This window comes from Paramormyrops kingsleyae, unplaced genomic scaffold, assembly GCF_048594095.1.
Source record: "Paramormyrops kingsleyae isolate MSU_618 unplaced genomic scaffold, PKINGS_0.4 ups128, whole genome shotgun sequence".
Classification (NCBI taxonomy): Eukaryota; Metazoa; Chordata; class Actinopteri; order Osteoglossiformes; family Mormyridae; genus Paramormyrops; species Paramormyrops kingsleyae.
Genome location: NW_027326066.1, coordinates 28119 through 51539, shown reverse-complemented (window position 1 = coordinate 51539; position 23421 = coordinate 28119). Strand labels below are relative to the sequence as shown.

General features: G+C 44.4%; 2 protein-coding genes across 5 annotated transcripts; both read right to left on the bottom strand.

The window, feature by feature from the left end:
• Window positions 1-565: 565 nt before the first annotated feature.
• Window positions 566-5435, bottom strand: LOC140587019 (uracil nucleotide/cysteinyl leukotriene receptor-like). The gene has a single exon (XM_072708553.1). The coding sequence runs from the start codon at window positions 3405-3407 to the stop codon at window positions 2502-2504; it is 906 nt and encodes a 301-aa protein (XP_072564654.1). The 5' UTR covers window positions 3408-5435; the 3' UTR covers window positions 566-2501.
• Window positions 5436-6284: 849 nt separating this feature from the next.
• Window positions 6285-22901, bottom strand: LOC140577514 (suppressor APC domain-containing protein 2-like). Of its 4 annotated transcripts, XR_011988782.1 has the most exons (8): window positions 22858-22901; window positions 21877-22758; window positions 16739-16872; window positions 13729-13875; window positions 13440-13541; window positions 13020-13136; window positions 10760-12829; window positions 6285-7667 (listed from the first exon to the last, which is right to left on the bottom strand). XR_011988782.1 is itself a non-coding variant. In XM_072708549.1 (7 exons), the coding sequence occupies exons 1-7, from the start codon at window positions 22862-22864 to the stop codon at window positions 12701-12703; spliced, it is 1518 nt and encodes a 505-aa protein (XP_072564650.1). In that variant the 5' UTR covers window positions 22865-22901; the 3' UTR covers window positions 9269-12700. The 4 variants fall into 4 exon arrangements, 3 of the variants coding, with proteins under 3 accessions (XP_072564650.1, XP_072564651.1, XP_072564652.1); XM_072708549.1 differs by lacking the exon at window positions 6285-7667 and having other exon boundaries at window positions 9269-12829; XM_072708551.1 differs by lacking the exon at window positions 6285-7667 and having other exon boundaries at window positions 12694-12825.
• Window positions 22902-23421: the final 520 nt, after the last annotated feature.

Genomic DNA, 23421 nt, shown 5'->3' with positions numbered 1-23421 from the left:
AAACTCACATTTAGTGCCCAGCTGAGCTACATTTAGGTCTGTTTTGAAACTAACTTAACAGGCACATTTCTGTTAAATGTTATTGCTAACCTCTTCATTCATAAGGCTACAGTAACTGAGTGTCCTATCCATGTGCAAGCATATAAAAATGTAGATGCATTTACCTGTGAGCGTCATTTATAAAATCATCATCCATGTAACCCTAAACTTCATGACAGTTTAGCAGTTAAATTACATCCACAGGTTCCAGGTCCGGTGTGGACTCTTAAACAGAGTCTGAAAACTTGTTTTTTTACTGATAGGCCTTTTATCACATACAGAACCCTTCTTCCATTACTTTTTTCTCCTCCCATGTCCTCTTAAGGGCTTCATATTTTATATACGCTTGAATATCTTTGTTTTATTTTCTGTGAATCACTTTGTGACATTTGATCTTGTAAGGTGCTATATAAACTACCAACATACTTACTTTGAATATGAATTTGTTTATGCATAGTATTTCCAAATAAATGTGCCATTTCCGAGTTGCAGGCAGGACGCAGGGAATGCTTTATTAGTTGTTCTTTATTAGCTGTCTTGAAAAGGACACAACACATAGCTGAAGCACTTATCTCTGTTAACACTACTACATATAACATATGAAATATGACAGAGGTTACAATTTTACTGGCATAGCAACATACGGTGAACAAATATTTGGGTAGCGAGAGACATGAGGAGCAGGTAACACGTTACACAGGTACAACGGAGGAAACAGGGTTCAATATAATCACTACTTTAAAGGACAGAACTAACAATATTAAACAAATACACAACCAGCATGAAGGATATGGGCAATGCAAATGTACATACTATATTTGCATAACTCCACAGTCCTGGCAAAGTTTGCCCCTACTGGCGTATGAAAGCCATGTACCGGGGCCACAATATTTATGTTTGTTTCATCCACTAGAATATTGTTCCCAGCTTTGCTACATGTTTATGATTTGCATGATTTTCTAAAGCACAAACCATCTATTTCTCCTGCTTGTATCTCGCTCCATCCTGAAAAAGCATATGAGAATCCACATGGGCGACGAGGCGTTTGCTCTAAACGAAGAGAATATCAGTGGCCCTGAGGCTCAGAATCAGCAACCAAAACAGACAGAGCAAATCCCCGTAGTGTGTGTGCCGTGTGTGATGTGTTGTACCTTACATCCCTGTTCTGCTGCATACATCATCATTTGTAAATGTATAGAAACATACATGGCTAGTGGATGTAGTGCATCTAATTAGAGTTGGTACAGGTAGGCGTGTCACAGATGTGCTTAGATCCACACTGAGTCTGCAGCTTTAACCTTAGATACTTTATATGTGCTGTAGGTAGGTTATGGCCTTTATCTGATCCACGCAGTGCTGTACTGTGAGATTGTGTTTGACATATAATTAGATGTAACTTATGGACAAATCAGAAGAGGTGGAAACCTCCAATCAGATTGCTGTGTTTGATGGTGGCTGTCCAATGGTCTTAGTGGGTCATTAGGGTGAATGTTGAAAAGTCTTCATATTTGCATGTGGTCAACACACCGTGAAAGGTGCAGAGGGGTGAATTACAGCCCAGACTAACCCCAGCATCCATGTATCTGTTATTAGATGGAGAGTCTGATTGAAAAGCAGAAGGACGAGTAAATATTCTTCCCTCTCCAAAGGCTGCAGACAGAAATTTATGATACAGGCAAGCCTGAAATATGTTTGTGCTGTCAAATAAAAATAATCAAACTAATTAGGCAGGAAGGCTGCTTTGTAATGACTGACTGAAGTTCCCATTAAGAAAAAAAGTATTTTGTTACAATCTAGTATCTGATACAGTATATTCATCAAATACGAGTCAGAATTCTGACTTCAGGGGGGCATTCTATTTGAAATTTCCGACTAGGAACTCGGGATTTCCAAGTTGCGAGTTCAGATGGAACCCAGCATGCACCATGCGTCACACATTATATTTACATATTTAACAGACATGCACAGCTAGGAGTCAATTAGCCATAAGCACAGTTAAGCTGAGATTCCAGTGAATGTCCAGGTACAAATATAAGCAGTTTTGGAGCAGGAGCAATCCAATGGGTACACAACTGCATATATAACTATTAACAAAGTAAAAACCTATTAAGACTATTCAAGGACCAGCAAGTGCAACAGAAAAACATTCAAAGTACAATTTATTTAATGTTACCTGTTCTTAAAACAGTTGACAAGTAATGAAAGCTGTTTGTTTATGAAGAACACAGAGACCTGGAATTCCAAAATGAACCTGTCAAATGTACAGTTTTTCTTTGACATCAAGTATTGAAGCCTTCTGCACTTTGTGCGAGGATGACAGGGATAATTTATGTATCTATCATAATAAAGATGCAAATTTGTGAGGATTTATGTAGCTACATGTTAACATTTAAGTTTGTAACAAAAAAACAGTACTTACGGAAAAAACTTAATCTAGACATAAACCAAAAACCTTTGCTGTTTTATGTTGAGACTTCATGCATCTCCTGGTCAAAGCACCTTTTACAGCAGCACCTGGGTGAGCAAGACAGCTTCTCCTTTGACAGGTACAGCATGGGCTGGATGGTGCTGCTGATATCCATGAATCCAAAGGTGAGGTAGTTGATGTAACAGTGGAAGACATCGTGAGAGAAGTACTCCTGAAATGGAAAGAGCGCCACAGGAGGCAAATAGTTGAAAATGATGATGGTCTGGATGATGAGGACCATCTTGAAGGCTTTCTTCTTGACCGGGTGCATCACATCCCGAGCTGGTCCAGAGTGCCGGAGGGTGAAGAGTATGGAGAGGTTGCAGAACAGCATGACAGCGAAGGTGGCCAGGATCATGACAGTGAAAGCCTTCTCGAATTTTACGATGGTTCCCGTGCACTTGACTGCCGCGTAAGCCAGTGTGAGGACCCACACAACCGCGGCGCACACTGACCGGTGCTGGCGGTCCTTCAGCGCCGCAAAGGTAATGGGGTGGACCACCGCCATGTAGCGGTCCAAGCAGATGCAGGAGAGGAAGAGCGAGGATGAGTCTTTGATGCCGTAGAAGAGGCGTAGCACGTACCGGAGGCTGCTGCTTGTCAGGTACATGATGTTGGCCAATTCCAGAGGAGGGATGAGGCAGAAGAGGGTGTCCAGAACAGCCAGGTGCCAAATAAAGATGTCTGAGGTCGAGGAGTCCGCTTTGTTTTTGTGCAGAAGCCACAAAACCATCAAGTTGGCTGGGATTCCCAAGAACATGTTAACATACTGCAGGCTCAAATAAAAAATGATCATGGCAGGCATGTGTTCGCACTGCTTAAATAAGGTCAATTCCTGACCTGAGGCATTGAACTGTTTACTTATAAATATAACAGAGTTGTTGATGTAGTGAATTTCCATGCTGACCAGCTATGAGGAAGCTTCCTTGGATAGTTCCTCAGGTAAGATTAGAAACAGATAGTCTGTTAATACACAGGGAGAAAAAAAACAAAATTAATATTAGGTACACTATTTTTTCCAGCTGTTACTGCTAGTGATAAACAAATAATAGCACTGTTATTAGCAAATGTCCATTTTTGGATTAGAGTAATAAACGTACTGCACTTCCAGGTACTCGCCTACCTTTGGGGTGCTTTCACACCACGGGAACTTTTTTCAGGAACCAGAACCTTTTGTTGTATTCACACCACAAGAACTGGGTCCAATTGTAATCCCTTGGAGGGACTCCTTTTAGTTCCTAATCCAGTCTAGACCAAGAATGCAAAGATCATACTTGTGGATCTGGAAAGAGTGGTATTGCTAATTTGCTTCCCAAGAAAGAACCAGGGGAGTAATGAATTATGGGACTGGTCTCCTGGCAAGGATGCAACCGATGTATCCTTGATATTTAGAGCGGAGCAAGAACAACGTTTTTTGATTGTGTCTCCATGTTTATGAATTGGAAAATTTGACCTATAACCAATGTACTTTTGTCTAATATCACCAGTGCCGGCCGTGAAACTTGCCAGACTGCCAGTGCGTTTTTTTTTTTTTTGTGGAGAATGAAAGATTGATTTGCTGGGCAAATTTAAGTAGGCAATAAAACGCAAGGAGGTGTGTAAAGTAAAAACATTAGAAGTTTCCCCATATTTACTTTTTTATTTACCATTATTACACCCCCAACTCCTGCTCTTTGTCCCAAAACTGTGAGGTGTGAGTGGGACATTATCTACTTTTTGTTTTTGCAATTTTTTGCGCAAATTATCTTATTTTGTGGAATAAGAACAATAATACATTTTTATCACTGGACCTTTTCAGAGGTACGAACACTGATGTTACCATATATTGAGAGGTGGGTGCTGTCACGCCCCACATGATTTTTTCCCCTGTGTTCCCCCGTGGTGTGGCGCTAATGAGCCACACCTGTTCCTTGTTTAACCCTGCCTCTCGTTTCAGCGCTCGTGTGGATGATCCCAGGTGCCTCTCGTTTCAGTGCTCGTGTGGATGATCCCAGGTGCCTCTCGTTTCAGCGCTCGTGTGGATGATCCCAGGTGCCTCTCGTTTCAGCCCTCGTGTGGATGATCCCAGGTGCCTCTCGTTTCAGCGCTCGTGTGGATGATCCCAGGTGCCTCTCGTTTCAGCCCTCGTGTGGATGATCCCAGGTGCCTCTCGTCTGCTCCTCATCTGTGGTGTACATAGTGCCTCCTCGTCCTGAGCTCGCCAATCCAGGCATTGTATTATTGCATGTGTGATCCTACTGCCCAGAGAGGTTTAAGGTATATCAATGGGCATGGAAACCTGGCTTCTCATTCACTGTGCATTACAGTATGACATGCTTCGTTTCCATCTGATTTTTAAAGTATTAAATCAGTCTGGGCCAGGACAATGTCACTTTTTCTATATAGTTGGGTGCCTGATGTGTACTGAGAAGTTCATATTTGCCCGGTCCAGAGAGGTTTAGGCCTCCAAAATAACTGGAAACCTGGCAGCTGATTTAAACTAATGTGTACAATATCTGATTTTTACCGTGTTAAATCAATCTGGGTCAACACAATTTCACTTTTTTATATAATGAGGTACCTGTTGTGTATTGAGAAGAATATGATGTTTTATTCAGGTGTCATATTGCAAGAGAGGTTTATTGTTAATACAACAATATACACCGGCATACAGCGTTATGAACATGGTGCATTTACATGAATCAATAAATAAATACAATTATAAATAAAAAAGTGAACGCGTGGACCGCGTACTTTAAGAAAAAATACCAATAATTTTCATGAAAATCATTTTCATTGTATGTGTAAGTTCCAACGTTGAAATTCACTTAGAAAATTTCTCAATGATAAATTGCGCAGCTTTCACCACCGTGAACGCTCCCGCTACTAAAGCCGCGAATAAGGAGCTAACTTCAGTCGCAAAACGAGACGCTGTCGAATAAGAAGCCAAATGAATCGGAAGCTGCGAATAAGTAGCCAACTTAAGCTTAAATCAGGACCAGGTTCAGAAACTTCGTTATAGAAGCCCATCTTGAGGATCTTTCACGCGTACAAATGATGAATTCTTCTATCCAGTACCAGTGATTTGTGCATTAGACGCATTGTGTCCAAACGGAGTCTTTTTCATTTCCACACACGAAAAAACAGCCCCTCGGTTTTTCTTAAAAGTATATTTTAAATATCCTTCTGAATATCCTTTGCGTTCTTATAAATTATAGACTAGGTCAATTCTGTTTTACGTCCTTCGTATTAAGCTCGACATTGCACGTATATATTTACCTTTTCCTCTCTTTGTTCTCCAGCGCGCCGTATATGTTTCTTAATCTACATTATTAAATTCCACTTTATTAAAATACCATCGTAAGTCTAGAGATGCACGAGTCTGCGAGAAAATTAATTCTGTTGGACATGCGGACTCGGAAGACTTCGCTTAAGTCTTTAAAGTGCGTCCTTCAGGATAACAGTATGGACAGACATGCCAGCTGCTGACTGCAAATTAACACGAATAACATGATTCGTTACAAGTAGCCTAAGCATAATACTTTTCGGTTTCTCTCCATCCAGCTTCAATAACCGCATATCTAGTAAAGGCTTGCGATCTACACTTTTTCTGGTCATTTTTCATAATCCTTTGTAGGAAGAGTACGTCATGCATTTGTAATAACTGTTTCATAGGTGTGTTACTTAACGAGAATTCAGTGCAGCAAACTTTTGATCACGTCGAATCTGGTGTCCTATACCAACTGTCACATTTAATACCCAGTTGTGCTAAATTTGTAATTAGGGCGTTCTTAAAATTAATTAATTACAAAAAGTCAATGCTAATCTCTTCATTCATGCGCCTACAGTACCTTAATGTGCTATCCATGTGCATGCGTATGTAAATTATGATAAATTTCTGTGCGATCGCCGTTTATAAAATTTCCATCCAGGTAAATTTTATGAGAAGTCGGCCTTTCTAATTTATCCAAAATCAAATATATGGCATCCAGTTTAAATATGAATTTGTTTATGAATTGACCTGTTATAGCAAATATTTATTCTCGCCCACGGTATTAATATTGGGTCTAGTTTTACTTCATGTCCATGATTAGCATGATTTTTTTTATTAAAAGTGGAAAGAGGAGTCTGAGCCAAAGCCGAGCATGAAACGACGCCTTTTCCGACTGCATTTCCAAGTGCGATTGTTAGTCCATTCATCCATCTTCCAGTCGCATATACAGTATATGGTTGCGTGGAAAATTAAATGTATTTATTCTTATCGCATTCATTGTTTGTCTAATAATCTAATAATAGGCACATATAAAGGGAACAAAAGAAATACACAGTACTCTGTTTACCTTCCCGCATTGGCGAGTGTTTTGTTTTTTAATTTAATTTTTTTATTGTTTTGAGTATGCAAAATGACATGCATTGATAGCGATGATTTCATTCGAATAAATAAAATACGTTTACTTTTAGCTTTCTTACCAGTACAATTCACCCCAAAACTATGGAATCAATTTGTAAATGTAATTGTACGGCGAATAAGATTAAAAGAATTCAATCCCCAACTGGACAATGCCTGTATAATTAATTACAGCTGGAACATACACCTGTGTTGAAATAGGCCTATATATAAATCTAGCAACAACAAAAAAAAAAGTAAATGATAAAACCTATTAATGTGTATGAAACTAATGTACAATGCTCAGTTTTTCATTTTATTTTTTGTAAATGGAGAAATTAAATTAGAATCTCTCCGTTTTATTGTACCTGTAAATCATTCCCAAATTGCTGTGTTAATTGCATTAGCATTCCTGAAACTAATAGTGTTAATTGTAGTTGTGGTATGATACCAGTACACAGATAGAGGCCAGCTCTCTACATGGTGAAATCAGACTGGTCTTACCCGTGAGCACGATGGCAGTGTATGGATGTCACAGTCAGTCTGTCGTCAACCTTCGTTTGTAAGTTTTGCGCTGAGTCACGACCAAAGACGAGAGAAAAGGACGACGTACAGTGTGGCCAAGCACCACCGGAACTGCGGCCAGGCCATGGAGGTCAGTGGGAGAGACGAGTGGAAATTGCCTGCTGGTGGACTGGTCTTAGGTTCCTTCTTCTTTGCAATGGAGGGTGCAGGTTCTTGAACTACAAAACATTGTTGCAAGACCCACCTGGAGCTCCTGGCACTGAATGGACACTGTGAGACAAATGAATGATAATGAAAATTAATCAGCTGGTGGAAAACACCAAGAAACTGTAATGATGGGCACAAATCAGTGCTGATGCAACAGGCAATGGGTGCCTGTCGGAAATGCGGCGTAAACAAGTGATGCAACAGTCGGACGGTACACTTCTGAAAGTCAGTGTAACAAAGTGTAACATCTTACACGTGGATGACGTGGCGGGTTTGATGACAGGTGGCGGATAAACCAGGAGGTGAGCTGGCTTTTCTACACCCCCAGATTGCTCTCTTGGTGCCATATTTATAGATTTTTGGCTAAACAATTAAGTTTTATTGGTGTTCAATTCTAAAGCAAGTCTATTGAGTATGTGGCAGTTGACTTTATTCATTAGGCAAATATACATGAAGTGTAAGTGCATGTAAGACAAATAAATCGCACCCCTGCCAATGAAGCTTAATATGAATGTATTAGGTCTGGAAAAGCTGTTGGCCAACATGAGGATCCAGAGAACATTGTCAACCATGTTAAGGTGGAGTGATGTCTGATAAAGGTATAAAGAGAAAATAACTGGACTTCTTGGTTTTCAAATCTCGGATCCTCAAGAAAGTCGTGACACGGCTATGAAATGATAACATGGAGTTTAGGAAAACAAGGCCCTTAGGGGAAGACCGCAGGGTGGCAGCGATGTCATCAGCACCAAGCACATTAACAGACCCGGTAAAACTCACTGCTTTCATGGTGCTCCATAGTATGGTTTAATCGTAGCCAAAAGCACATCACATTTTCACTTTAACTTGGCAGATTGCAAAGCTGAAGGCTTCGATACTCTGTTTGTTGATGGGAGTGTTTCCAGTGTCAGAGTCCATTCAACACCTCGGAACCAAGGCATGATTCCGACGTTCAGGTGGTGCAGACTGCGGTGACTTTAATGGAGTGCAAGGTCTCATAAGGTTCAGTGGTTAGAAGGTCTGTGTCCATTGCTAAGGTGTACATCAGTGGCAAGCATTCCCACTTAAACTAGTCTATTGCTGTTTCAGGACATGAAAAGAGAGACTCTCATTTGAAGTAAATGCAATTTAATGATAGCGGTTGACTCCATTCTACAAAATGCACGAAATAGCTGTTAGTTTATTGTGAATTCTGACTAAGAGTTCTATTCCACACATTTGGTTGTATCCACCTGCTAATATTGCAATTGGCTGGCTTGTTGATGCTTGCTTCTGATCTATCTGATCGCTAACTAGACATGTCATTTACACAAGTTAGGTAGGGGCCCCTAGCGAAGAACCTGTCATTAAGTAGGTTTTTTTGAACCTCGATGTCATTTCTATTGTCACCGTAAACATTTAATATCAATAAATATATATTTTTTCCTGTTACTTGCTTGTATGGGGAGGATATTTGTTTCTCCAGCTGATAATCAATTACAGTTAGTCTCATAAGTTATGACTTATCTGACTGATCGACTAAGAAACCCACTGCAGCTCAAAGTTTTCTTGTTCATTTGATGTAAAGTGTCTGGAGAACTGCAATGTGTGAGATTTTAGTCCCTAATCAATAAACGAGCAGTTCTCCAATTGTGTTGGGAAATTAAAGAGATATTACATGGAACACATTTAAGTGCTACGTACTTCATGCTTTATTGTTATTTACAAGCGACAGCAGGTAAACGAAGACTTAAACAGAATGACAGAAGAAAACGCCTGTGAATGGAGTGAATTCTCCTGGAATAGGCTGGATGGATGGAACCATAAAACATGACCAGTCTGCTCTGACATACAAATGCATACAGCTCTGTTCAAAAAGTGACCAGGATCTCTCACCATTTCTCTATACTCGTACAAGTTCAAATATGAGTTATAATTTAAAAACACAATGCAAAGCGCAGGTAGGATAAAGAAAAAACATTTTAATACATTCAGAATCTTTCTCAAGTATCACTCCTGCACCTTCCCACAGCAATCGGCTAACACAACACGCCTGATAAGGAGAATACAATTCGCTTAGGTTATCGGTGGTGCATGTATGGGTTCAGTAACCTTGCGGTCAAGCAGGAGTTGACAGTCCTGTCAAGTATAGGACAGTGGTTTCAATTTTGCAATACTGCTAAAACATGTCAAAAAGATCAATTAGTAATAAAAAAAGGTTAGAAGCTGTACTCGGGGGTCTATGTTGTTGTTGGCAGCTTTCTAACTCCTTGATATTTGTTGCGTGCCTTTATGTTTATCCAGACTAAATAGTTATATAACTGTAAATAAGGATTTTTCTCCTTTTTTAGATCTAATTTGAACTCATTCTTAAACTCACATGTACATAAATGGGCTCATGAAAAAACTACGTTATTGGTGACACTAATTTACAATGTATACGGAACCTACTAAAGATATTTATCTTATGGGTAAAGTCATGGGTAAAGTCAATATATCATTTTAAAATAATATATATATATATTTAAATCCACTTTTAGTCATTTTAAATGAGCTTTGCCGTAACACATGAAAGATAGAATGTTTTCTAATCTAAAAATGCAGGATGTGTAAACATCTGTTTGATGGTAAGGGTCATAGCCTTCTCTGACAAGACACAGCATCCATCAGTCAAACAAGACTAATTAATATGTAAACAGTACGTACTGCATATGCAGAAATGCCATCTGCATTTGCGAGAAATGGAAATTTCCATTGGCTTCCTACATTCTTTGGACCACATTTTCAAAAAGGAGAGCACCCCCATTGCAGTTTTTTGGTTCATCCCCCCTCAAAAGCAACAGCATACAAATAAGCTCCAAAACACAGTCCCTCAGAACACCAACACTGAACAGTCAGTTTCCTTAAAACCATTATCTGCAGATTACAGACTACGGGGGACAGCAGCATGTCTGTGTGGCCTGAAATATCAGCACAATGCAGTATGTAGTGTAAACAGACGTCCCATTCAGGGATGACACAGTCCCTGGAAGAAATCTGTACGCCACCAAGATTGGGAGTTACTGGTTATGGAGGGGTAGAATGGAGAATGTACTGCGATTCCCTATTACTTAATCCAATTTAGAGCTGATCACAACATGCAGATCCAACTCAAGCTTGTTCGACCTACAGTGACCTACCTCTTCCCCAGCATCACACTCGCACCAACTTGAGAGAGGGGGGGGTCGCAAAACATCGGTCCTGTTCCATCAAACACAAACACTTCCGCGATGCCAACTGCACCACCTTCCAGTCACTTCCGTTTCCATTTGCCGTGGGGGGTGCAATCGGATGAAGGTCACAGCTCAAGGCCGCAAACCTCTTCAGCATGCAAGTTCCTTTCTCGTCCCGCCCACACGTTCCCCCGTTGGGGAATATTTGCTCTTTCTCAGGTCATTCACACTCACTGAAGGGATTTTTGGGGGGGGGTGGGGGGTGTTGATATTTAATCAAAAATGTAGCACTGAGCCAATCCATCCATATTAATGGTAAGGTCCGAAGGATGAGTGGTTGTCGTCTTCTTGGTTTGGCAAAAGCCACCAGCACTGCCGAAATATTCCCTGTCGGCTTTGAATACCAACCATCCATAAGGAAGTGTATAGCCACTATTAGGTTAATTAAATTCATGAAGAATTAAATCACTCCATTAAGGGGGATAGCTTAAAACAAACCAAGGGTGAAAATAGTTTCTCATTAAAAAGGTAATAAAAGAGTTTAATGGGATTCACTCCAACTTGGAAAGTGACTGATGTATTTCCAATATAAGCCTCTTATTAAGAAGCTTTTTTCAAGTGATGGAAGTAGGGTTCATCCCTGGAAGAACTCCATAGTACAAAAAGTAGAGGGAGAAGAGGGGCAAGCATCGTGCCAGTGTCTCGCAAAGGGTCAGGTGAAGGTGAAGCTTGGGTCATGGGAGTGGCCAGATGAAGGCGGAGCCTACGTAGGCATGGTCATGGGAGTGGCCAGATGAAGGCGGAGCCTAGGTAGGCATGGTCATGGGAGTGGCCTGATGAGGCAGAGCCTACGTAGGCATGGTCATGGGAGTGGCCTGATGAGGCAGAGCCTAGGTAGGCAAGGTCATGGGAGTGGCCTGATGAAGGCGGAGCCTAGGTAGGCATGGTCATGGGAGTGGCCAGATGAAGGCGGAGCCTACGTAGGCATGGTCATGGGAGTGGCCAGATGAAGGCGGCGCCTAGGGAGGCAAGGTCATGGGAGTGGCCAGATGAGGCAGAGCCTAGGTAGGCAAGGTCATGGGAGTGGCCTGATGAAGGCGGCGCCTAGGTAGGCAAGGTCATGGGAGTGGCCAGATGAAGGCGGAGCCTAGGTAGGCATGGTCATGGGAGTGGCCAGATGAAGGCGGAGCCTAGGTAGGCATGGTCATGGGAGTGGCCAGATGAAGGCGGAGCCTACGTAGGCATGGTCATGGGAGTGGCCAGATGAAGGCGGCGCCTAGGTAGGCATGGTCATGGGAGTGGCCAGATGAAGGCGGAGCCTAGGTAGGCATGGTCATGGGAGTGGCCAGATGAAGGCGGAGCCTAGGTAGGCATGGTCATGGGAGTGGCCAGATGAAGGCGGAGCCTAGGTAGGCATGGTCATGGGAGTGGCCAGATGAAGGCGGAGCCTAGGTAGGCATGGTCATGGGAGTGGCCAGATGAAGGCGGAGCCTAGGTAGGCATGGTCATGGGAGTGTCCTGATGAGGCAGAGCCTAGGTAGGCAAGGTCATGGGAGTGGCCAGATGAAGGCGGAGCCTACATAGGCATGGTCATGGGAGTGGCCAGATTACAGCAGAGCCTAGGTAGGCAAGGTCATGGGAGTGGCCAAATTACAGCAGAGTCTAGGTAGGCAAGGTCATGGGAGTGGCCAGATTACAGCAGAGTCTAGGTAGGCAAGGTCATGGGAGTGGCCAGATGAAGGCGGAGCCTAGGTAGGCATGGTCATGGGAGTGGCCAGATGAAGGCGGAGCCTAGGTAGGCAAGGTCATGGGAGTGGCCTGATGAGGCGGAGCTTAGGGGGGGTTCCAGTCACAGGAGTGGCCAGGGCAAGGCGGAGCCTATGGTTGTCCCCGCCCCTTTGGGTGGACTCAGATGAAGGTGGAGTCCAAAGTGCTGTTGTCATGGGCACTACGAGCTCGTGCCTCAAAAAGCTGCTTGATAAGAGCAGATTTCTCCTGTTCTAGCTGGGTAATCCGCTCGCTCTTTTCAGTCACTTCCTGAGCACAAACGAAAAGCAGAGGAACAGGGGAAGGGATGGTGTTGGGAAGAGAAAAGGCAGAGAAAAGGACAGGAAAGACTGTTCAGTGGCAGATTCAGAGATAAAACTGGAGCAGGGTTGCAGAAAACAATGGCTTATTGATTTTTTTGATGATTGTGTAAATGTCAAGGGTTGTAGCAGAGTCTGACCTGGGTGAGGAGCCGGTTCTGGTCCTTCAATCTCTGAATGGCATTTGGTGCAGTTGGGGGAGGTGGCTGTGGGTTCAAGGGGATGGCCGGTGGGGGAGCACCATGAGATGTGATGGGCTACACAAGTGAGGAGGAAAAAAAAATGTGACTTTGAAATTCCTGCTCAATACAGAGGCCTTTGCTCAGTGAATATCTGCTAACTTCAGGAAAGGGACCCCAAGGGTGGAGACAGTGCTAGCTTTGGCCCACCACACAAGAAAGTAACTATCCATTAAAACCAGGTAACATAAGGCAAACATGTTAGAAATTTTTTCAGCAGGATCAGTGTGCATTTGTTATATGCAGAGTTACCAACAGATGTTGGAAGCACCGACAAACCGACAAGAAGGTGAAACATGAAACAGGGCGACTCTCACTAACCATTCCGGAGCAGGAGATGAGATCACTCAGGCAGCGGTTGACGTCCTGCAGCTTAGGAAGCAGGAGGTTCAGACGGCCCTGACCGGACTCCGGGAAGAGATCCTGGAGGTGATGATAGTCGAAATAAGAACAGAAAACAGTGTGTCAGGTCTTACTAACCACACTGGTGGGGCATCATGTTACCATGCTGGTGGCAGCTAACGTTAGTCAGCCCGGCCATTATTTTAAGATTAACCTGAGGCGGTTTTGATAGCTTGGATGCAAGCAGCAGAATCAGGATCATATTCACCGTGCTGGGGTTGGTCTGGCCCATTTGCCTCTGCTTCTCTGCCACATTCTGGATCTGGTTCTGGTACCACTCCCGGGCCCGTTCTATGACGTCCAGCCCAGCAAGCAAGGAGTCCTTTTCCTGCTCCAGTTCCTTCATCTGCTTCAGCTAGGTGATGGCAAAGAAGGAAGATGGGACCTTATTCACCTTTTGTAGCAATGCATTATGGGTAATCCGTTGCTGAGGTGCCTGGAGGTCATTTCATTTCAGGGAATTCAAATGACAAGGAGTTTCGCCTCTAAAGACAAAAAAATGCACTTAAAATACTGTCAGCGTTGATTCATAATATGGAAATAGAGCTGGCAGCTACTTGGAGCAGCTTCCTCCTGAAGTCATTCTGAAACACTGGCCCATTCCCAGCCTGTTGTCATGGCAACGGCAGGCAGCGCTTCACGCTCCGTAAAACCCGGCTTTTGGACACAATTGCACCTCCTCCTCGCACCTTCAACTGTTCACTAACTTACGCGGCACATTCGCTCCTTTCACGCCGTTTTTAACGACATTTTAAATAGCTACTTATTGATAAGCATATTTTCAAACAACAGTGAAATACGGTCACTTATCCCAGGACCTATTAATCAGAGCTACGGCCAGAGAATGGGTGAACGTGGGGGGTGGGTGGGGTGGGGACGGGGGTGGGGGAAGTGGCAGCCATTATATGGGGAATAAAGTGCAACCCAAAATGTCAGGCTGTGAGTCTGAGTGGTGGGCCGGAAAAATGCACTTTCTATAGGGCTGAACAGGGTGGGGGGTTTACTACACAATGGGGGGAAATTCTGCACGGCTGAAAGAGCAGAAGCTGGAGATGATACAGCTGGGGTCTTGCGGCTTACATCTATTTCTAGGCTCGCAACATCGCCAACAGGCCCAAAAGCGAAAGTCACACCACGGCCTCCACCAATAAGCTTCCATGAAACAAAACACAGCCACAGACGGACAGAAGGGCACCGAGCGAGAGCCTCACCCTTCTGCATCCATCTTCCAAAAGAAAAACGTCACTCAGCACCGGCAAAATCGAGGGTCCCGTGCCCTCCCAGACATCAGCTCAGCTCTCCTGAACATCGCAAATCTTATCAGCAGCAGACAGGCAGTCAGTCAAAATATCAGCCCACGGACACCCTGTACTCCTACAGAGCTTCACCTCTTAACCCCTTGTCTAAATATTGACATGCGGCATACATCACAGATAAACATTTGGCTCCCAGTCCAAGCACTGCCCAACTGCCAGTCCTACCTGCTGTCTCCCTCCAGTTTTAATCCTCCCACTCACCCAGAGGAAAAACTGCAGTGCCTCGCTGCTACACAGGCTGCTGCTCAAGGGGATGAAGACTGTCGTGTAGGCTGCCCAAACCGCTGTCCATGCTGGGCCAGGTTGACCAGGCGAGTCCCCTGCTCCCAGGCCCCTTGGCCCGACCCGACTCATTACCATGGGGACAGCCGCACGGCCGGCCGGCCGGGACAGGGGAATGGGGGGAGGGAGGGAAAGGGGCGGTGCCGAAAGAGAGCAGAAGAAGGAGTGCAGCAAGGAGAGAGACAACAGAAGAGAGTATGTCTAGCTGCTTTGAGGGAAAAAGAGAGGGAAGCAGTGGGGGAAAGAGGGGAGTGAATAATGTGGCAGGACAGGGGAAAAGAGAAGAGGAGGGACAGAGTGGGGGGGGGAGTGGGGAGGGGGAGGGCACAGGAATATAACTTGTTGACACAAGTTTGGGTAGCGGCCCATACAACAATTACAACGCATTCAGGCAGCTTTAGCGATGGCTACGGCTACGCATTAGCCCATCGCTAACACGATCGCCCCGGGGGAGATTTATATAACCAGGATTTACATACTTATCATGCCTATAACTGGACGTATGATTAGGCAGCTCACGATAGCTAGCATTCCCCATCCAAAAAAAGGCACAGCAGTGACACCCCGCCCAGGATCTGATTCCTGGGACTTTGCAGTCACAAAGCCATTAGGTCACAAAGCCCCTGGACCTTGGAACAGCTCCTCAGTCACCCCTTTTTCCATTGTCTTTTTTTCCCTTTACCCAGAATGCAATGCTGGCACTCTGTGACACTGACCAGTCCTGAAGCAGATATATTTTACAAACTATAAATACAACTTCATCTGGTTGTATCCAGTTGTTGCGAAGCAACCCCAGCCTGATCCCGCCTGTTCACCTAATGAACTCTGTTACCTAACCTCCTGCTTATCTCTGGCTCGCCAGGAAACACTGCTGGAAAGCAAGGGCGCCACCCCTTGGAAACCTCTGGCCACCTCTGTGGCCACCCCCAAATGCAGCTGTAGAGATTTTATTTCATAAGCGAATCCATGGAAAGCTGTGGTGCGCCGCCGGGCCGGTAGCCGCACGGGCCACCAGCCGCACAGGCCGCCGGGCCGGTAGCCGCACGGGCCACCAGCCGCACAGGCCGCCGGGCCACCAGCCGCACGGGCCACCAGCCGCACAGGCCGCCGGGCCGGTAGCCGCACGGGCCACCAGCCGCACAGACCGCCGGGCCACCAGCCGCACAGGCCACCAGCCGCACAGGCCGCCGGGCCGGTAGCCGCACAGGCAGGTCCTGCCCTCAGTTTGCGCAGTCAACTCGTTTACACCACAACACTCCTGAATGAACACGTCCGTAAAACCTTTGATTTTACATGTGGTTTCTCCTGGACGAGCCGGGATTATTCTTGCTGCATTTTAAATTAATTACCTGTATTTTTAATTATTTAGCAATGTTCCACTCGAAACACACTGGAATGGAATAAACCGAGCTAGCTAGATTCTAATGATTATTATTATTATTGATATTATTCCTTGGTGTTTCTACCACCCCATAAAAATTATTGGCAACCCTATGAAAAAAATTCTGCTGGCACCGCTGCTGGAAACTCAGGAAGGCTGATGACAGAATGAAAAGCTGGTCCACTTCCTCAGACAAAAAACAGAACAGATGCCCGGGTCTGCGGCTGTGTGCTTAGTACCGTTCCATAGTCTACCCCGTTGCTGATGGTGTGGCGCCTCTGCTCCCCTCTGCTCCGCCCATGCCGCCTGGCTCCAGCCAATCCCGCGGTGGTCTCACTCTGCGACCGGGGCAACCCTCTGCCCTCATCGCCACCTGCACAAACAGAACATGGGGCCCAGAGGTGAACTCTACATACAACCCGCCATTGTGCTGAAACTGCAGGAGCGCGCTGCGGCTCCCAGGGACGCGAGCCCTGCTGGTGAGGCCGGGCCTTTTGGCAAACGATGTCACATCATCAGCAATTCAGCGAAAATTCAAAAAGTCTGTGAAAATTTGACACAATGAACACAGAAAAGCATACATCCATGTAAATGTACATAAATCAGCAAACACACAAAAATCCCTCATTATCAAATTTAGTTTTATTGTTAAGTTTAGACAGAACACTCACTTTGGCTGTCTTCTTTGTGGCTTGTAGTACATTTCAGTTTTATTTCAGCTTTTAAGCCTGATAATATGTGCGACTCAGACCAGGTTAAGTACATTCAGCTGCCCCTTAAGGTAACAGACCTTATACAACTACAAGACAACACAGTAAATTACAAAGCAAAAGCAAACATACACGGATGTAGAGACACAGCAAAAAAAGGCATCCAGTTAATGCAAAGGGATGAACAAACCTACCAAATTCATAAGGTGACTCTGCTCATAACATTGTGTAAATAGGAGCCTTTCAAAATAGACCCAAGGAATCCAGATTTTACAAGTCTGTTATTCTCTCCTATGCACTTCCTTTTGGTCCTGACCACAACTCAAATCATTGTCACGAATATTCAAATTCTATTAGCGTTAAATCAACTGCATATAACCAGTACAGAGTCCACAAAACACATAAATTGGCCTTCCTCTTTTCCTTTGTCTTCCTCCTAATTTATGCACCACCACTGATTCTGGGTCAGTCTGGGGCAGGTGGAGGAATTCCTAGTGGAGCACTTTACTAATATCGCCTTGGTAGCACTTTTACAAATACATGCTTGTTTTGGAAAATAAAACCTCATTTCAGGTTAGGTTTTGTTTGTCTTACATTTACATTGACGGTATTTGGCAGAGGCTCTTAGCTAGATCGACTTGCATTGTCTTGCACAGATGTAGCAAATAATATTTCTCATTTGGACAAATACATATAAATACAGCAAAGGACGTCTATTTTGAAGCTATTAATAGGTGTAAAACATGGATAATGTCAATTAAAGCTCACTAGGAAATTAAGGGCGATTCTAGTATTTGACCGTGGTATACCCGTAGTGGCCAGTCGGTGGGCCGCTTAGTTGTTTTGGTCAGAAACAACATTATTTGATATGTTTAAAATTATGCCAGTCAGAAATAAAATAATTGCACAACTTGAAAATTCTATAACAACGCTTAAGAATATTAGCCAGCTAGTTCGCTCACGCGCGCGCGTGCACGCACACGAACAATAGACCACAGTTGTTCTGCATTGAGACACGCGCAAATAGGCGGCACGCGCGTCGATGTAATCGCTTGTCATTGAGACCTGAAAGAGCGCAGCGCGCGGTTACGGAGGTGCCGTAACTTGCTGTTGCTAAGAGGTTCTAGAACCGCCTGTGGTTAAACGCCACCGTGCAGACAGCCGAAACCCACTTCTGCGAAGCAGCCATCATTGCTGTTCTCTGCTTTAAGCAAAATGGCCACTAGAGGGAGTTATACTAACGAGTGGATTTTGACCTGGATTTCTGCAACCATGTAAAAAAGAACAAATCAATGGGTTTGAAAACAGAAGCCAAAGGCAGGACCTGAGAATTAAAGGTGGCAAGGTTAGACAGATACAACACCGACAGATCAGTGCCTAAAGTGCAGAGGATTTAGAGGGCTGCCTCTCCTGGTGATTGCCCAGCAGACGTAACAGACCTCAAAACGTTAATCACTAAGGCTGGCAGTATTTTTCTACAGTTCTTTCACTGTTAGAGGCTGTCCTGATTTTGCATTCTTACTTTTTTTCCTACCCCACCCATGTATTTAAATACCTGTCAACTTTAGAGTTTTGTCACATGGCCGGTGAATTTCAAGGTGATGGTGGGTAACTGCAGCAATGTGGATTTCAATGCTGGGGACTTATGCCTTACATGAAACGTGACATCATCATATTCAACCACAGACAGCAATGGTACTTCATCTTAAAATCAGCTTACATCCTATAGATTAATACTTCCATTTCTCCCCATACAATATTAGTGTATTATGAGTGTAATACTGCTTCTTTTTTTTTACCCATAAAGTGTGTAATTAGTAAGACAATAACAGATGTGCATCACTAATCGAACTCTGTGCGCACATTTACATAGGACAGAGTGTGGGGAGTAATTTTTAATTAAAATTGCCCGTAGTCACATCAATTTAATTGGTGACTCAGAAGTTGATTTTCTTCATCCCTTTATAAGTCAGGTGAGTCAGTGTGGCATGGGAACACCCAGTAAGGTGCCATTAGTAGACAACTGACAAAGCTGGCCACCTCAAGGTTGTTGTGTACAGGTGGTCTTGTATACATGTGTGCTCTGCATTATATAAATGTTTTAAACTGCCTAACATGTATGCTGTACATAATGCTAGTTCACACACCATCTAGTATTTTTATACATATCCCTTTAATTTATCCTTTGTTTTTATCTTACTAACCACCCCCATTTTTAATCAACTTAACCGTTACAGAGTACAGAGTAATTTAATAAGGGCAGCCATCTCATTTACAGGAGCCAGTTTTGTTCACAACAAAGCTCACAATCCAGTGGAGAAAAGCAGTGTGGTTAGTCAATCACCTATAAGACTAGCTCGGATTTACTGTCAAAAAAGTGAACCCAAGACAGTGTGGGGGGTATCTACTCCTAGGTACTGGTACACCGTGTAAAAGCACAAACTAGTTCTTCTGTAGACAGCTCACAGCTAATCCAGAGCACGACAGCAAGCCTCAACAAGCACTGCTTTCCCTAGTTACCGCCTCCCCACCCTGCAACACATGGGGTGAGACAAGAGACAATCCAGTGGAAATCAGGCAGCAACGAGGAAGAGGGCTCCTTAGACGCAGAGCTTGATATCCAGTCGGCCACTGGATGCAGGTTCTGCATTTGCAGATTCAATCGACAATGTTTGGGGGGAAAAAAATCCAGAAAGTTCCAAAAAGAGAAATTTGAATTTGCCACGCATCAAGTACTACACTAAATACACACAAATGAAGAGAAAGAATATATTAATATTTTCTGTATTCGTAACTATAATTTCTATATGTAATGTGATGGCTGCGTCTGTACTGAACATATACAGACTTCTTTTCTGTGTCACTATTCCCTAAATAATACAGTATAATATCTATTAACAAAGCATAATACCTAATACAATGCAAATAAGTAATCTAGAGATGATTTAAAGTACCATGGAAGATGTGGGTTGGTTATACACAAATACTACGCCATTTTACATAAGGAACTTGAGTATCTGTGGATTTTGGTGCTCCTGGAGGGGTCCTGGCCCAATCCCCTTGGATACCGAGGGACAGTACTGCTTTTTATTCACAGATTATTTCCAAGCCTGTCTTCTGTGCCCCATCTAGGATTAAAACCCACTAAATCCTGGCCAGAGTGCTCATTACTCATTTTTCCCACTTACTTGTTTTATGTTTTTGCCCCATCTCCATAATCCCACAATAGATTTCTTGCCAGTTTCCCACAATCCCCCATGCTGTCTCAATATTACCCAATCAGGACATAACCCCAGTGCTACCCGTGGCTCCCAGAAGAAACAGGCTCCCAGAGACGTGTTACTATAGGATTACTGCTCTCTGCTGCCACACCTCAATCACCAACAAGATGTAATCCGCTATAATCCACAGTATGTGCAGAGATTACGCCACTGTGCTCTCCAGTCTCACCCAAATGGTGCAAGTAACCAGGGTTTCTGGCCAGTAGGGTCAGATTTAGAACCACAGATCATTTTGACTGAGGGTTAGTAACAGTAGTCATTTGATATATAGGAGCCAATATCGTTTTAAATCAAGCTCACAATCCAGTCATTCTTATAGACACCTATAAGACTAAAAATGCTATATATAAAACTGTTTAGTTCATATCCTGCTGGAGTTTATTTTGCAGAGAATCAGCACAATATTTGCATGTTCTGTAAATCTGGGCTAGAATCAATGCAAATGAACCCACCCCATGGTTAAACAGTTTGTCCTGTGCCACTGGGCTAAAATTATATTTACTACCAATGTCATTTAATCCTGCCATTTTCCACCATCAAGTGAGATTTAAGATGCAACATGATGACTCAATGAGTAGCACTGTCACCGCACGCCTCCAAGGTTGGATGGATTGCGTCCCAGCCCCACTGTGTGTGTGGAATTGCATACATTATTGATCTGGTTTCCTCCTACAGGGCAAAACCGTGTGGTCGGGTGAACCTGGGCTAATTAACCGGACCTCCCCTGGCCGCATGGTCAATAGAGATGGGTCGGACCTCCAGCAGAGTCCTGGGTGATGTCAAAGCACAGTAATTGTTGTGATAATGCGGTACGCCGTTTGCATGTATTTCGGAATCTGCTTCACACCATCCCAAATCCTCCGGGGTGATCAGTCAACAAACGTGCCGCGACTCATCGAAGCGCGCCTCAGCCCTGAATCACCGATTAGCACCGTGTATTTACGAGAAAAAGGATAAAGACCCAGCCCTAGATACCAGCAGGAGGGTGCCAGGAAGAGTGGACTCGGCCCGTTATTTGCCTAACCTGCAAATTACAGCCACCTCGGCGGTACAGCTGCATGCATACAGGGAAGACATTTGAGTCCAGGGAAAAGGAACGAGTGCCTGTCCCCTCTGGACATGTGGCATCGACAAAGCTTTCGGGTTAATCCAAATCCCCCCCAACCACAATCCAGAGTTAGTGCACCTGGGGGATGCCATGCCCCCTTCAACACTGAACTACCAGCACCCTTCATTTTTGGCATGCATTATCAGATTGCGATGGCGTAAAATGAAAGGAATTAATTTCACATAACGTACGACCAATATACCTTAAATGTGCTGAGGTACCTCGGATATAATTAGCTGGAATTAAAAAGCAAAATGCTCGCTCAGCACAAAACTTACTTCCTTTGTGGATCTGTGGCGACTCCAGTGCCAGTGACTCTATCGATCGGACCTTGCTCCGGCTTGGACCTTGCTGCGGCTGTTTCCCATTTCTGACCGAATCGGCTGCATGCGGACCGCTTTCGGGTGCAACCGGGATCCGCTCCAAACTTCTACCCGTCCTGTCGTACCCGGAGTTGCTGTACCGGGCGGTGACGCTTGGGGCCGTAGTGGGTCCCCACTCCCCTTGGCAGGCAGGGTTTGAGTCCTCATGTCTGGCCCGGTTCTGCTGCGTATTTACCGCATTGCTGGGTCCCAGTGGGCGCACGTTATTCTCCACAGTACGGGCACCGGGGGCGCAGCCCTGTGATTTCACCCCAGGCGCTTGCCGTGGTTGCGGAGGACCTTGCTTCTGGCCGGTGGAATGCAAGTGTGGCTGCCGCTGGGGAACCCCGGACCGGGGCTTTAAGTGTCCGTTGTCGGGGTTGAGCATCGAGTACCGAAGTCCTGCCACGAAGCGCTCAAACGTCAAGTAACCGTGCGGTGGGGCGACCCGCCGCAGGCACTCCAGCACCCCTCCCGGCAAATCCTGCGTGTCGGCTCCCTGCCACCGGCTCTCGATCTCGGATATATGCACATATCCCTTCTTCCCATCATCCAGGATATCAAACAGCGTCCGCAGACTGTGCAGGAAAGCCTTGGGCAGGCCGTCGGTGGAAAACTCCGCTTCAGTTGGCTTCATTTTCCTGTCCCTGTGGTTGCGCGCACTTTGAATAGTCTCTCTTCCAGCTTCAGGTTTATTGCAAATAGCTATAGAGCAGTTCACTCTGCAGTTGCGATCAGCAGCAATCAAAGCCATGAAGGGTATGGTATATCTTATAACTAGATGTCGTGTTGAGTGTCCTAAAATAATCAAAATGCCGATGATTACACAAATTAAATAACGAACTTTTTATTTTCAAAAAGTTTACCTCATACCCTACCGCAAAGGTAAATACATGCCTGTCATTCCTTCCAGTTCTTCAATTTCTTTTTCTAAGTGGGATGGTTCGATTTTTTTAACAGGACCGCCTTCAAACGTCACAAAGCATTTTTCCCCAACTGCAGCCCTGTCATTGGCTGCGCTGCCGATTGCCGGACATTGATTGGTTGAAACGTAAAGCAAACCCAAGTTTAAGTTTTGGCTTTTGTCTGTTTGAACGCGCAGCCACATTGTCCGGTATCAATTATCACACCGATAGGAAAGGCTGCTGTGGGCTGAAGCCATAAAAACTAAAGCCAGCCGTCCTCTTTTTCAAATTTATATTGTAAACACATGTGTGAAGCGTAGACAATAGTCGTCCGTTAAGGAAAAGAGATTAAATTGTATTGCAGTTTAATGACGGTAAATTTACCTAGGCTATGTGTGAAAGAGTCAGAGCTTTAATAATTATATATCACACTCGATTTGAAATAAAGAATTCTCACGGTGTAAGGTGATGCGGGGTATTTTAAACACAACGAGTATTAGGCAAGAGATATAGAGGGGTATTGTGGTGGAAGCATGCTGCTTAACCGGTTTGGTGA

Excerpts from the sequence above, each read along its gene's own strand:
- LOC140577514 (XM_072708549.1), bottom strand. Across the intron at positions 16,873-21,876 it reads GCCACAGATCCACAAAGGAA|GTGGCGATGAGGGCAGAGGG; the intron begins GTAAGTTTTGTG and ends CTGTTTGTGCAG. Across the intron at positions 13,542-13,728 it reads GCCAGACCAACCCCAGCACG|GATCTCTTCCCGGAGTCCGG; the intron begins GTGAATATGATC and ends CATCACCTCCAG.
- LOC140587019 (XM_072708553.1), bottom strand. The coding sequence starts at position 3,407 with ATGGAAATTCACTACATCAACAACTCTGTTATATTTATAAGTAAACAG.